The 15,335-nt window shown below is 38.0% G+C and overlaps 1 protein-coding gene across 2 annotated transcripts in view; it reads left to right on the forward strand.

Moving 5' to 3' along the window:
• MAEL (maelstrom spermatogenic transposon silencer) overlaps positions 1 to 13,591 on the forward strand; it is a 37,353-nt gene extending 23,762 nt beyond the window's left edge. For both annotated transcript variants that reach the window (XM_007172457.3, XM_028164053.2), the window contains 4 exons: positions 8,856 to 8,918; positions 9,679 to 9,811; positions 12,826 to 12,901; positions 13,449 to 13,591. In XM_007172457.3, coding sequence (XP_007172519.2) covers positions 8,856 to 8,918; positions 9,679 to 9,811; positions 12,826 to 12,901; positions 13,449 to 13,591 — 415 coding nt within the window. The remainder of the gene's footprint in view (positions 1 to 8,855; positions 8,919 to 9,678; positions 9,812 to 12,825; positions 12,902 to 13,448) is intronic.
• Positions 13,592 to 15,335: the final 1,744 nt, after the last annotated feature.

Here is a 15,335-nt window from a genome sequence, read left to right on the forward strand (position 1 = left end):
ATATTTTGGGATGATTTGGAGGAAGAGGACCAATAAGTATAAATAAAAACACATCCAAATAATGTCATTTTTAATAGTATAACTAGATTTAGAGACGTTTTTCCCTGGAGTCAGACTTTAATGGGTTTTTTTTTAATAGTTTTTAATACTTTATTTATTTTATTTATTTTTATTTATGACTGTGTTGGGTCTCTTAGTTTTCGTGTGAGGGCTTTCTCTAGTTGCGGCAAGTAGGGGCCACTCTTCATCGCGGTGCGGGGGCCGCTCTTCATCGCGGTGCGCGGGCCTTTCACTATCGCGGCCCCTCCCGTTGCAGGGCACAGGCTCCAGACGCGCAGGCTCAGTAGTTGTGGCTCACGGGCCCAGTTGCTCCGTGGCATGTGGGATCTTCCCAGACCAGGGCTCGAACCCGTGTCCCCTGCATTGGCAGGCAGACTCTCAGCCACTGCGCCACCAGGGAAGCCCCTTTAATGGGTTTTTTGTTGTTGTTGTTGTAGTTTGTTTTAATACTGTGATACATTGTTAGTTTTTTAACTGCTTTCATTTAAAATATGATCTCCAATGGAAAATGTGTATATGAAGTAGGTACTCTTGGGGATTAAGTTCTGAACAAGGAGCAAAACTAACTGGAAATTTAAAATTACTTGATTCCGCATGGGCATGTAAGGACTTAGATTTAGTTTTTTTGTTTTTTTATTGCAGTACATACAGTTTACTTAAAATGTTGAGTTAGTTTCAGATGTATAGCAAAGTGATTCAGTTATACATATACATATATCTATTCTTTTTCAGATTCTATTTCCCATATAGGTTATTACAGAGTACTGAATAGAGTTCCCTGTGCTATACAGTATGTCCTCGTCGATTATATATTTTACATATAGTAGTGTATATATGTTAATCCCAGCCTCCTAATTTATCCCCCCCGCCACCTTTGCCCTTTGGTAACCATAGTTTGTTTTCTAAGTCTGTGAGTCTGTTTCTGTTTTGTAAGTAAGTTCATTTGTATCAATTTTTTTAGATTCCACATATAAGCAATATCATACAATATTTGTTTTTCTGCCGGGCTTATTTACTTAGTATGATAATGTCTAGGTCCATCCATGTGGCTGCAAATGGCATTGATTCATTCTTTATGGCTAATATTCCATTCTGTATATGTATCACATCCTCTTTATCCATTCCTCTGTCGGTGGACATTTAGGACATGTCGGTGGACATGTCTTGGGTATTGGAAATAGTGCTGCAGTGAACATTGGGGTGCATGTATCTTTTCGAAATATGGTTTTCTCTGGATATATGCCCAGGAGTGGGATTGCTGGATCATATGAGAGCTCTAATTTTAGTTTTTTAAGGAACCTCCATATTCTTCTCCATAGTGGTTGTACCAATTTACATTCCCACCAACAGTGTAGGAGGGTTCCCTTTTCTCCACACCCTCTCCAGCATTTATTGTTCATAAACTTTCTGACGATGGCCATTCTGACCAGGGTGAGGTGATACCTCATAGTTTTGATTTGCATTTCTCTAATAATTAGTGGTGTTCAGCATCTTTTCATGTGCTTTTTGGCCATCTGTATGTCTTCTTTAGAGAAATGTCTCTTTAGATCTGTCCATTTTTTGATTGGGTTGTTTGCTTTTTTGACAGAGCTGCATGAGTTGTTTGTATATTTTGGAGATTAATCCCTTGTTGATTACTTCATTTTCAAATATTTTCTCCCATGCTGTGGGTTGTCTTTTTGTTTTTTTGTTGTTGTTGTTTTGTTTTTGTTTTTGTTTATGTTTTAATTTTTTTTATTTTTTTTAATGCTATTCTTGTTTGCTTACATTCTTTTTATGTATGTATGTATGTATGTATGTATATATGGCTGTGTTGGGTCTTCGTTTCTGTGCGAGGGCTTTCTCTAGTTGTGGCAAGCGGGGGCCACTCTTCATCGCGGTGCACGGGCCTCTCACTATCGAGGCCCCCCGTTGACAATCACAGGCTCCAGACGCGCAGGCTCAGTAATCGTGGCTCACGGGCCGAGTCGCTCCACGGCATGTGGGATCTTCCCAGACCGGGGCTCGAACCCGCGTCCCCTGCATTGGCAGGCAGATTCTCAACCACTGCGCCACCAGGGAAGCCCTGTCTTTTTGTTTTGTTTATGGTTTCCTTTGCTATGCAAAAGCTTTTAAGTTTAATTAGGTCCCATTTGTTTATTTTCTTTCTATTTTCATTACTCTAGGAGATGGATCCAAAAAAATATTGCTGCAACTTACGTCAAAGAGTGTTCTGCCTATGTTTTCCTCTAAGACTTTTATAGTATCCAGTCTTACACTGAGGTCTTTAATCCATTTTAAATTTATTTTTGTGTATGGTGTTAGAGAATGTTCTAATTTCATTCCTTTACATGTAGCTGTCCAGTTTTCCCAGCACCACTTATTGAAGAGACTGTCTTTTCTCTATTATATGTTCTTGCCTTCTTTGTCATAGGTTAATAGATCATAGGTGTGTGGGTTTATTTCTGAGCTTTCTATCCTGTTGCATTGATCCATAAGTCTGTCTTTTTGCCAGCAGTGTTTTGATGACTATAGCTTTGTAGTATAGTCTGAGGTCAGGGAGCCTGATTCCTCCAGCTCAGTTTTCTTTCTCAAGATTGCTTTGGCTATTCAGGGTCTTCTGTGTTTCTGTACAAATTTTAAATCTTTTGTTCTAGATCTGCCATTAGTAATTTGATAGGGATTGCATTGAATCTGTAGACTACCTTGGGTAGTGTAGTCATTTTGACAGTATTGATTCTTCCAGTCCAAGAACATGGTATATCTTTCCATCTGTTCGTGTCATCTTCGATTTCTTTCATCAGTGTCTTACAGTTTTCAGTTTTTTGCCTCCCTAGGTAGATTTATTCCTAGATATTTTATTCTTTTTTGATGTGATGGAAAATGGGATTGTTTCCTTAATTTCTCTTTCTGATTTTTCACTGTTATTATATAGAAGTGCAACATATTTCTGTGTATTAATTTTATAATTAATCCATTTTTTGGATTCCTTTTATTTCTTCTCTGATTGCTGTGGTTAGGACTTCCAAATCTATGTTGAATAAAAGCGGAGACAGTGGACAGCCTTATCTTGTTGCTGATCTTAGAGGGAATGCTTTCAGCTTGTCACAGTTGAGAATGATGTTAGCTGTGAGTTTGTCATATATGGCCTTTATTATGTTAAGGTATGTTCCCTCTATGCCCACTTTCTAGAGAGTTTTTATCATAAATGGGTGTTGAATTTTGTCAAAAGCTTTTTCTGCATCTATTGAGATGATCATATGGTTTTTCTTCAGTTTGTTAATGTGGTGTATCACACTTATTGATTTGTGGATATTGAAGAATCTTTGTGTCCCTGGGATAAACCCCACTTGATCATGGCGTATGATCCCTTTAATGTATTGTTGGATTCAGTTTGCTAGTATTTTGTTGAGGATTTTTGCATCTATGTTCATCAGTGATATTGGCCTCTAATTTTCTTTTCTGTGGTATCTTTGTCTGGTTTTGGTATAAGGGTGATGGTGGCCTCATAGAATGAGCTTAGGAGTGTTTCCTTCCTCTGCCATTTTTTGGAACAGTTTCAGAAGGGTAGGAGTTAACTCTTTTCTAAATGTTAGATAGAATTCACCTGTGAAGCCATCTGGTCCTGGTCTTTTGTTTGTTGGCAGTTTTTAAATCACAGTTTCAATTTCAGTGCTTGTGATTGGTCTGTTCATATTTTCTATTTCTTCTAGTTCAGTCTTGGAAGGTTATATCTTTCTTAAGAATTTGTCCATTTCTTCTCGGTTGTCCATTTTATTGGCATACTGTTGCTTGTAGTAGTCTCTTATGATCCTTTGTATTTCTGTGGTGTCCATTGTAACTTTTCCTTTTTCATTGCTAATTTTATTGATTTGAGCCCTCTCCCTTTTTTTCTTTTTGAGTCTAGCTAAAGACTTAACAATTCTGTTTATCTTTTCAAAGAACCAACTTTTAGTTTCATTGATCTTTTCTGGGTTTTTTTTTTTTTGGTCTCTATTTCATTTATTTCTGCTCTGATCTTTATGATTTCTTTCCTTCTACTAACTTTGGCTTTTGTTTGTTCTTTCTCTAGTTGCTTTAGGTGTAAGTTAAGGTTGTTTATTTGAGATTTCTCTTGTTTCCTGAGGTAAGATTGTATTGCTATAAACTTTCCTCTTAGAACTGCTTTTGCAGTGTCCCATAGGTTTTGGATCATCCTGTTTTTGTTTTCATTTGTCTCTAGGTATTTTTTGATTTCCTCTTTGATTTCTTCAGTGATCCATTGGTTGTTTAGTAGCATATTGTTTAGCCTCTGTGTGTTTTTGTTGTTTTACAGGTTTTTTTCTTGTAGTTGATTTCTAATCTCCTAGTATTGTGGTTGGAAAAGATGCTTGATATGATTTCAAATTTCTTAACTTTACCCAAGCTTGCTTTGTGGCCCAGCATGTGATCTGTTCTGGAGAATGTTCCATGTGCACTTGAGAAGAATGTGTGTTCTGCTGCTTTTGGATGGAATGCTCTATAAATATCAGTTTAATCCATTTGGCCTAATGTGACATTTAAGGCCTGTCTTTTGTTATTGATTTTTCTGTCTGGATGATCTGTCCATTGATGTAAGTGAGGTGTTCAAATCCCCCACTGTTAATTGTGCTGTCAATTTCATCTTTTATGGCTGCTACATCAAGGTTCTCCTATGTTGGCTGCATATATTTTTACAGTTGTTAAATCCTCTTCTTGGATTGATCCTTTGATCATTATGTAGTGTCCTCCTTTGTCTCTTGTAACAGTCTTTAAAGTCTATTTTGTCTAATACGAGTATTGCTACTCCAGATTTCTTTTGATTTCCATTTGCATGGGATACCTTTTCCCATCCTCTCACTTTCAGTCTGTATGTGTCCCTAGATCTGAAGTGGGTCTCTTGTAGACAGCATATATATAGGTCTTGTTTTCGTATCCATTCATCAGGTCTGTCTTTTGGTTGGAGCATTTAATCCATTTATATTTAACGTAATAACTGATATGTATGTTTTTGTTGCCATTTTGTTAGTTGTTTTGGATTTGTGTTTGTAGGTCTTTTTTCTTCCCTTCCTCTTTTTGTTCTCTTGTGATTTGATGACTATCTTTAGTGTTATGTTATGTTATGTATTCCTTTTTCTTTTTTGTGTGTATATCTATTGTAGACTTTTGGTTTGTGTTTACTGTGAGGTTTTGAAATAGCAGTATATATATATATACACGATTGTTTTAAGTTGCTCGTCCCTTATTTCAAATGCATTTCCAATATCCTGCATTTGTACTCTTCTCACAGTTGCTGCTTTTGATATCATATTTGTGTGTGAATGAGTTCCTACCTTTACTGTATGTTTGTTTACCTTTACTGGTGAGCTTTCCCATTTGTAATTTTCTTGTTTCCAGTTGTGGTCTCTTCTTTTCTGCCTAGAGAAGTTCCTTTAGCATTTATTTGTAAAGCTAGTTTGGTAGTGCTGAATTCTCTTATTAGCTTTTGCTTGTCTGTAAAGCTTTTGATTTTGCCATCGAATCTGAATGAGAGCCTTGCTGGGTAGAGTATTCTTGGTTGCAGGCTTTTCCCTTTCATCACTTTAAATATATCTTGCCACTCCCTTCTGGCCTGCAGAGTTCTGCTGAAAAATCAGTTGATAACCTTATGGGGATTCTCTTGTATGTTATTTGTTGCTTTGCCCTTGTTGCTTTTTTTTTTTTTTAAGCATTGTAATTTATTTTTCATTGAAGTAAAGTTGAATTACAATGTTGTGTCAATTACTGCTGTGCAGCAGTGACTCAGTTTTATACACACACACACACACACACACACACACACACACACACACACACACATTCTTTTTCGCATTCTTTTCCATTATGGTATATCACAGGATGTGGAATATAGTTCCCTGTGCTATCCAGTAGGACCTTGTTGTTTATCCATTCTATGTATACACCAGTTTGCATCTGCTAATCCAAAACTCCCACTCCTACCTTCTCCAACCCTCCTCCCCCTTGGCAACCACCAGTCTATTCTCTATGTCCCTGATGTTTTTTCTGTTTCATAGATAGGTTCATTTGTGTCATATTTTAGATTCCACCTATAAGGGATATCATATGGTATTTGTCTTTATCTTTCTGACTTACTTCACTTAGTATGATAATCTCTAGGTCCATCCATGTTGCTGCAAATGACATTATTTCATTCTTTTTTATAGCTGAGTAGTATTCCATTGTATTTATGTACCATATCTTCTTAATCCATTCATCTGTTGATGGACATTTAGGTTGTTTCCATGTCTTGGCTGTTGTGAATAGTGCTGCTATGAACATAGGGGTACATGTATCTTTTTGAATTGTAATTTTGTCTGGATATATGCCCAGGAGTCAGATTGCTGGATCATATGGTTATTCTATTTTTAGTTTTGTGAGGAACATCCTATACTGTTTTCCACCGTGGCTACACCAACTTACATTACCACCAACTGTAGGAAGTTTCCCTTTTCTCCACACCCTCTCCAGCATTTAACTGTTTGTAGACTTTTTAATGGTGGCCGTTCTGACTGGCATGAGGTGGTACCTCATTGTAGTTTTTATTTGCATTTCTCTGATTTGTGATGTTGAGCATCTTTTCATGTACCTATTGGCCATCTGTATTTCTTCTTTGGAGAAATGTCTCTTTAGGTCTTCTGCCCATTTTTTGATTGGGTTGTTTGTTCTTTTGTCTCCTTGTTTCTTTTAATATTTTCTTTTTGTCTTTAATTTTTGTCAGTTCTATTACTATGTGTCTCAGCATGCTCCTCGGGTTTATCCTGCCTGGGACTCTCTGCACTTCCTGGACTAGGTGACTGTTTCCTTTCCCATGTTAGGGAAGTTTTCAGTTATTATCTCTTCAAATTTTTTCTCATTCTGGACTCCTATAATGTAAACGTTGGTGCATTTAATGTTGTCCCAGAGGTCTCTTAAATTGTCCTCATTTCTTTTTATTCTTTATCCTGTTCCACAGCAGTGATTTCCACCGTTCTGTCTTCCCGCTCACTTATCCATTCTACTTCATTTATTCTGCTATTTATTTCATCTAGTGTATTTTTCATTTCAGTTATTGTTCAGCTCTGTTTGTTTATCTTCTAGCTATTTGTTAAAACATTTCTTGTATCTTCTTGGTCTGTGCCTCCATTTTTTTTCTGAGATCTTGGACTGTCTTTACTATCATTACTCTGAATTCTTTTTCAGGTAGACTGCCTATTTCCACTTCACTTAGTTGTTGTTCTGGGGTTTTATCTTGTTCCCTCCTCTGGAACATATTTCTTTGCCATCTCATTTTGTGTAACTTTCTGTGTTTGTAGTCCCACAGGCTGCAGGATTGTAGTTCCTCTTGCTTCTGGTGTCTGCCCCCTGGTGGGTGAGGCTGGTCTCAGAGGCTTGTGCAGGCCTCCCAGTGGGAGGGACTGGTGCCTTGATTTAGATTTAGTTTTTTTTTTTTTTTTTTAATATTTATATTGGTTATATCCCAAGGAGAATTTTTTTTATATTTTTGATACATGTTGTCTTATTTTTTTTTTTTTTAATGAGGATCTTGAATCAGATGCGTATGTTTTGATTGATTGATTGATTGATTGATTTTGGCTGTGTTGGGTCTTCGTTTCTGTGCGAGGGCTCTCTCCAGTTGTGGCAAGCGGGGGCCACTCTTCATCGCGATGCGCGGGCCTCTCACCGCCGCGGCCTCTCTCGCCACGGAGCACAGGCTCCAGACGCGCAGGCTCAGCAGTTGTGGCTCATGGGCCCAGCCGCTCCACGGCATGTGGGATCTTCCCAGGCCAGGGCTCAAACCCATGTCCCCTGCATTAGCAGGCAGACTCTCAACCACTGTGCCACCAGGGAAGCCCCCTTAGATTTAGTTTTAACTTAAGCCTTCATTTTAGAGTTAGTTTTATGAATCATATTTATTGAATCACTTTTTGTAAAACCAGTGGGAAATTCTTAATCTTATTTTTAGATAGCCTTCCATTCAGTTAAATAACAAGTGCAGATAATGGACTTTTTACACTTACTGTTTAGCGTGTTTATAATTTCTAAGTGAAGATTTTTGCTAAGTTCAGGGAAGGTTTCTATTATGCAGGTAGTGCTGTTCTGAGTCTCAAATGACTTATGCAGTCAGGGGAAAGATATACAGGTTTATAGTGGCTCTCATCGTGAAACTATGTTGTTGGTCATTTCCTCTCCAACATCCCCTCCTGAGGTCTTCACTCCAACATCCACTTCTCAGTGACACCTTTCCTGCCTACCTTATCTAAAATGTCACCCTTCTCTTGCATTTCGTGTCTTTTTCTTGTTTTTTTCCTTCTTAGAACTCATCTAACTTATTATGGTATTATGCCTACATATCTTTTGATCTGACTTCCCTATTAAAAAGTAAGTTTTGTGTGCATAAGAGTTTGTGTTTCATTCTGTACTGTATCCCTAGTGCCTAGGACAATGCCTGGTAAGTAGTATGTCCTCAGTAAATGTGTGTTTAATGAGTATATGTTAACTATAGTCTATATACAGATTTTCTATTATATATATATAAATCTATATATAGATTTTCAAGGTAAAATCTGTCTGTTATAGCTGCGTGTTTGCAATGCATCATGAATTTGCATCAGAGGAGGTAACATTAAAAACTTGTTTTTAAAAAAATCTACTTTTTGTATGTTAAATTAGAAGCCTTGATCTTTGAGTAATAGTTGAAATCATTTAAGAAACTGACACTAAGGTAGAAATCTGGCACATAAAAACCCATAAGCAGTGCTGCTTCAGTTAGATGAGGATATTAAAGTTTTTTTTTTGTACAGGTGCAAGTGGCATGAAGAAAATGATATTCTCCTCTGTGCTTTAGCTGTTTGCAAGAAAATTGCGTAAGTTGGAAAAAGGAGTTTCTTCCTAATGCTCTATTCTGCACTGAATTCTTTGCAACTTTGCTTGTTGTTGCTTTGGCATTCAGGGTGCATCACTGTTTACCTCTATTTCCACAAGTGTCTTTTAAAACAAAGGTTTTTTAAATCATGTTACTTGTATTCTTCTGCCCATGTCACTACTTGTCTGGTGTAGTTACCACCTGAGCAATTTGAGCCTTCAGAAGCACTTACTGAAAATTTTTTCTTCTAGGATCCCTGTAGGAAAGTGAAGTTCCCTACTGTCATTAAGAACAGCACTTCCTTGTGAAGGTGCTCAAAAAATATAGACCCTTTTCTCCTCATTTTGTAGGGGAAAGTACCTGCAGCCTCAGATCTGTGGAAGCTCTGGTAATCCCTTTACACAGCTGATGATAGTTGGTTCTGAGGATGCATAAGTGTTTCTAAGTTTTAGCCCTATTGCTGGTGTTGCCTCTCCCTGCCTTAAATATTTGAGAGTTCTGGTGCTCTTTACCCTCATTCCCATTCACTTATAATGAATCTGAAATTTTATTTGGTAATCAAAGGATTGCTTACCAGTAATGACCAGTTTTATGATATGTACTGCTACCTATTCCCATTTTTTCTCCAAATCTCTAAATTCCTTTTTTCCCAATTTACAACAATATCTCACATGCTTTGTCAGAAATTTTTAAAATGTGAATGCTTTTAGAATGAATTAGATAAGATTCTGATAATAAGCATTTTAAATTCCTTTTTAAAGATACTGCATCAGTAATTCTCTGGCCACTCTCTTTGGAATCCAGCTCACAGAGGCTCATGTACCACTTCAAGATTATGAGGCCAGCAATAGTGTGACACCCAAAATGGTTGTATTGGATGCAGGGCGTTACCAGGTAAGGAGCTGACTTTTGGGGGCCACTAGTCTCTCAAGATCAGGCCTTTGTTTGGTTCTCTCTTCTGTTAAAAATTTTTTTTGATCCTTCGTGGAATGTCAGTTTTTAATCCAGTTGGATCTTACAAAAAATCCTTTTCCTTCCTTGTATATTTTCCTACTGTACTTAACAAAGAAAATTAAAATTAGCATTAGTGTTTATACAAAACACATCCAAACATTTATTCCAAAAATTATGTGATACACATTTTTGAAGTAGATATTTTAAATATAAGACCTGATTCAGGATTTGATTAGAGGCTATATAATTTCCCTACCACCCCTCTTCCCTCCTTGGTATTTACTTACTAGTAGGCCTCTCTACACTACTGAGAGCATAGCAATTAAGAGTATGGGCCCTCAAGTTAGAATTCCTAAATTTCACTTCAGGCTCTGCTACACATAGGCTGTGTGACTCTCTGCAAGTTATTTGAACTTTCTGTGCTGATTCCTTATCTGTAGAACAAGAATAATAATAAGGGCTAGTAGTCGTCGTAGGATTAAATGCAGCAGTATATGAAAGTACTAAGATCTCTGACTTAGTAACATTTATTATCTACTATGTTCTATTTTTAAATAGTTAATAAAATAGTGAAAAGGGAACCCCAAAATGGAATGAACTATTGATAAAACAACTATTAGGATCAATCTCAAAGGCATTACTTACGCTTAGCAAAAGCAGCAGTCTCAAAAGGTTATGTAATGTATGATTCCGTTTATATGACATTGTTAAATACAAATGATAATGATGAAGAACATATCAGTGGTTCCCAGGGGTTAGGGGAGGAGGGTATGACTGTAAAGGGAAAGGAGGTTTTTGAGGTGATAGGATGGCTCTGTATCCCGATTGCAATGGTGGTTTCACGAATCTCTTCATTTGTTAAAACTCGTAGAAATGTACACACCAAAGAAGTCTGTCTTACTCCATGATAATTTTAAAAATAAAAAAGAGAGCTCTCCATATAATCTCTGGGCAAGATTCTTCTCTCTCTCCTGTCTACTGTTAACCCTTAACCCAATGGTTCTCCACTAGGACGTATTTTGTGTCCTTCAGGGGACATTTGGCAACACTTGGATACATTTTTGGTTGTCACAGCTGGCGAGGGGGTGCTACTGGCATACAGTGGGTAGATAGATACCAGTAAGCCTGCTAAACACCTGACTATGTACGGACAGCCTCCTGAACAAAGTATTATTTAGCCTAAAATGTCAATAGTACCCAGGATGAGAAACACTGCCTTAGCCCCATCATCACCATCTGTGTTGAGACTACCAGATTTAGTCTCATTACCCCTCTTTTCATTGTTCACATCAGTCAGTATGGAAGCTCAGGATACCTAGATCCTTGCTTATCTCCCACACTCATCTTGTTAGGCTGATTCTGTTTTTCAGCCTTCCCCAACTCCTGAAAAACTTTGTGGGTCTTCTCAATATCAGTTATCAGCAAAATCTCATGTCTTCAACCTCCTCTTGGGAAGGTCTGTTTTCCTCCTTGGTTGTAACTAAAACTTGGCTGTCCTCTAAAGATACTGCTTCCCTGTTAGCGACACTTTTTTTTTTCTCATTTATCACGGGCTTAGATTTGAAGTAGTTGTCCTTGTTTAACTTTGTGGCCTCTAGACTTCTTTCTGCCTTCTCCCTAAAATCCCTAGGCTTTGAATCACATGCCATTCAGGCTGTAGTACCTGATAACCCCTTCTTGGAGTCAATAGGCCCCTGGGTTGGTCATCCTCATTCTTAGAGCAACACTGGACCAGGAGATCAAACAATATTCCTGGCAGAATTCTTGATTTCAGTTTCCCCATAGATGATCCTTCCAGCTGCCTGACATTTCAGTTCCTTGATTTGCCCTTCTCCAGTGATCCTGTCCCCTGCCATACATCAAGTATCCACTCCCATGATCATATTCTAGGCCCCAGTGGCATCTCCCCATAATCTCAATTTCAAGCATCCTACTCTCTTGACTACCACTGTCTTTCTCTGGTACATCAGTGCCAACAATTCTTTGATCTCTCCTGGGACCTTCAATTCATTGTATGCCTCCACTGTTCTGCCCTCCTTCGCAGGGTCACTGCATGGCACAACTCCAGGGGTACCAGTCACACATAGACAGATGCTGCAGCCTTGTGTCTCCTCTCCCCACCTTGCCCTTCACCTCCTTCCTTCCCAGCTTAGATTCCTTGCTCCATTATTTTCACTCACTTGCACTATGAACTCCACTGTCCCTTCATTCTTCATCATAGTTGGTTGACAAACACTAACCCTGATTAAATCAACTCCTCACCTCCTCTGTTATACATTTGAAGCTAACCGAGGCTGAAAAGAAACTACCATACTGACTGGTGTTATTAAATATTCATCACCACCAACCTCAAGTGAGCTCTTAACCTTGCCTGGCAGTTGTCCATTTCTCTAGTTTGATTAATCTCCCACTCTGCTAGACAGTTATTTCTCACCTTCTCTCACTTCAAACTTCCATCACCTCTTCCTTCATCCTTGTTCTAGCTGATGCTCGTATCCCCTCCTTCTCTGAGAAAATAGAAGCAATCAAGAGGTTTTCCATATATTCCTACCATTGCATCTACCATATACTCTACTTTAATGCATGAATTGTCTGTGTTTCTATCTAAGACCAATCCTTTTATTTCTCTATTAGATCTCATTCTCTTACCTACCTAAGGACATGGCTCTCATAATTTCATCAGGGTTTCTCTCTGTTCTGAGTCATTCTTATCAAGAAACCTGCTATAATCTCATTTAAAAAAAAAAAAACAACCTTTCTTGACCCTGTAATTTCCCCCTCAAAGATTGCCCTTGCTCCCCTTCACAGCAGTACTCTTCAGAAGTTGATCAGACATTGGAAAAGTGGGTGTTAGTTTGTATTTAAAGAGTAATTTGAAGTAGATAATCCAGTAATAAGAAATAAACATGTTTTCCCCTGGGTTTTTTTTTTGTTGTTGTTGTTGTTACTTATAGAAGCTAAGGATTCACCGTCCAGGATTCTCTCATTTCAGCTCTTCTAATCAGGAACAGAGATCAAACATACCCACTGGTAAGCATCTTATATTTAATGAGAAGGCACCTCAAAGAGTTTAGGGTCTTTTTATGATCCCGGGGTATGGTACTTAAACAGATGATCTAAGTTGGCTTTAGGGTATAAGAATCTTGTTGAATTGGGAGTTTTACTTGGCATAAGCACTTAATTTGGATATGTAGATTTTTGTATCACTTTGATAAAATTTAATTTATTCTTCAGAATTTTGTTCAGGGCATTTAAAATAAAACCTGTTACTTTTGTAGCAGCTGTAGTTTTATAGTTTTGATATGAAGGTGTCTTTGGGGGAAATGGGAAAGTTTAAAAAAGCGAGTGACATGAAATTTCAAGTGGTCCCTGAGGAACTTCAATTAAGTTTCCAGGACTTAAAAAGAATATTCTTGTTCAGCCTTTTTGCCTTTACTCTAAGAACTATCTATCTCCCCTATTGACGATCCGTTTAATCATGGCTTAGTGAAAAGGCCTGCAGTAGGATGAGTCAATTGAGGGATCTCTAAGACTATAAAATTGCTATATTTCTTTCCTTGTATTTTTAATATCCTAGGTGACTACCCATCTGGGGTGAAAATTTCTGGCCAAAACAGCAGTGTTCGGGGAAGAGGGATTATCCGCTTACTAGAGAGCATCTCCAGTTCCTCCAGCAATATCCACAAATTCTCCAACTGTGAGACCTCACTCTCACCTTAAATGTCCCAAAAAGATGGATACAAATCTTTCTCTTCCTTATCTTAATGATGATACTTTTTTCAATTTCTGGAAGAACAAGGGACCCAACTTCCCTTCTGACTACAGTCATATTAAACAGATCATATCAACAATAAATGTCACTACTATAAAAACTACTTAATTTGTAAGGAAATTCTGTTTCATAGATTAAAAATAATTGTGGTTGGGGAAGATCTTGGCATTTTTGCTTTTTTCTTGAGGGCTTGTTCTACTTTCTGACTGTATTATGGGAATGCCATTAAAGTTTTGAGTCCTGTAAGAATAAAACTAGCTTTTTCAGAGTTGTGCTTTTGGGAATGTTATATTTTGGTACCTTTTCTTCACATTTTTTAAAGTATTAAGTATCTGTTATGAAAGGTTTTAAAATAGTTTTAATCTATTTCTTTCCATTATGGAAATGTGGAACTGTACCCTTGAGACCTGCAGCTATTTTCATTGCAAATATCTAAGAAAATCAGCCTTTAACAAAAATAAAGTTTTGCTACTTAGTCTTTGAAATATGCTGACTTTGGCAAAAGTCATTTGCAGGATGAGAAGCCAAAAAGAGATTATGTAATTTTCCCCAAATAACATGGCTAGATAGTGACCAGATTCCAGGTCCACTTGACCACAAAGCTCTAAGCAGATGTATATTGAGTCAAGTATGTGCCCTGTTTGTGACTGACTTAAACTGGCTCATGTTCGCTACTCAGGCTGTTATATAGCCCTGGAGTAGGAGAAGAGATGTAGTAACCCTTTTTACTTGGAACCACAGTAAGGCCATACATGGCAGTGGCAGAGACAGCATTCTAATTTAGGTCTGTTTGGCTCAAAACCCTAGAGAATCACTTGGTGTCTGTCGTAGGACTCTGGTTTATCTTAATAACCATATTCTCCTTTACTGAGTACATACTTTGTGGATATATATACACACATATATACACACACACACATATCATCTTGTAAAATCCTTAATAATCACTCTGAGGAAGGAGGTACCTCCATTTTACAGACACACAGAGAACTCAGATTCAGGTCGTATAGTTACTTTATGGAGGAATTGTTAACCAGGTCTGACTCCAAAGACCATGTTACCCATATCCACACTTTCACCTCCTTTTCATCTATTTCTGATAATCAGATCTTTAAACAAAGAATAGGTCATTGAATGTAAGTTTATATACTGCATTTTCTACTAGCAGATTGGTTTTTAAATCTTATATATAAGCTTTGAGACCATTTTATCTTTCTTCAAAATCACCATGACAGTAATTGGGTTGGCTTCAAAAGTGGTGGGAAAGGGCTTCCCTGGTGGCGCAGTGGTTAAGAATCTGCCTGCCAATGCAGGGGACACGGGTTCGAGCCCTGGTCCACGAAGATCCCACATGCTGGGGAGCAGCTAAGCCCGTGAGCCACAACTACTGAGCCTGCGTGCTACAACTACTGAAGCCCGTGCACCTAGAGCCCGTGCTCAGCAGCAAGAGAAGCCACTGCAATGAGAAGCCTGTGCACTGCAATGAAGAGTAGCCCCTGCTTGCTGCAACTAGAGAAAGCCCATGTGCAGCAGCGAAGACCCAATGCAGCCAAAAATAAATGAATAAAATAAATCTATTTTTAAAAGAAGTGGAGGGAAAGCCTAAAATTATAATTCAGAGCTATGGCCTCAGGTACCTAAGACTTGTTCTGTGCCATATGACTTTAATCCCGTGTTAATCATTCAACTTGT

This window comes from Balaenoptera acutorostrata, chromosome 1, assembly GCF_949987535.1.
Source record: "Balaenoptera acutorostrata chromosome 1, mBalAcu1.1, whole genome shotgun sequence".
NCBI classification, from domain to species: domain Eukaryota; kingdom Metazoa; phylum Chordata; class Mammalia; order Artiodactyla; family Balaenopteridae; genus Balaenoptera; species Balaenoptera acutorostrata.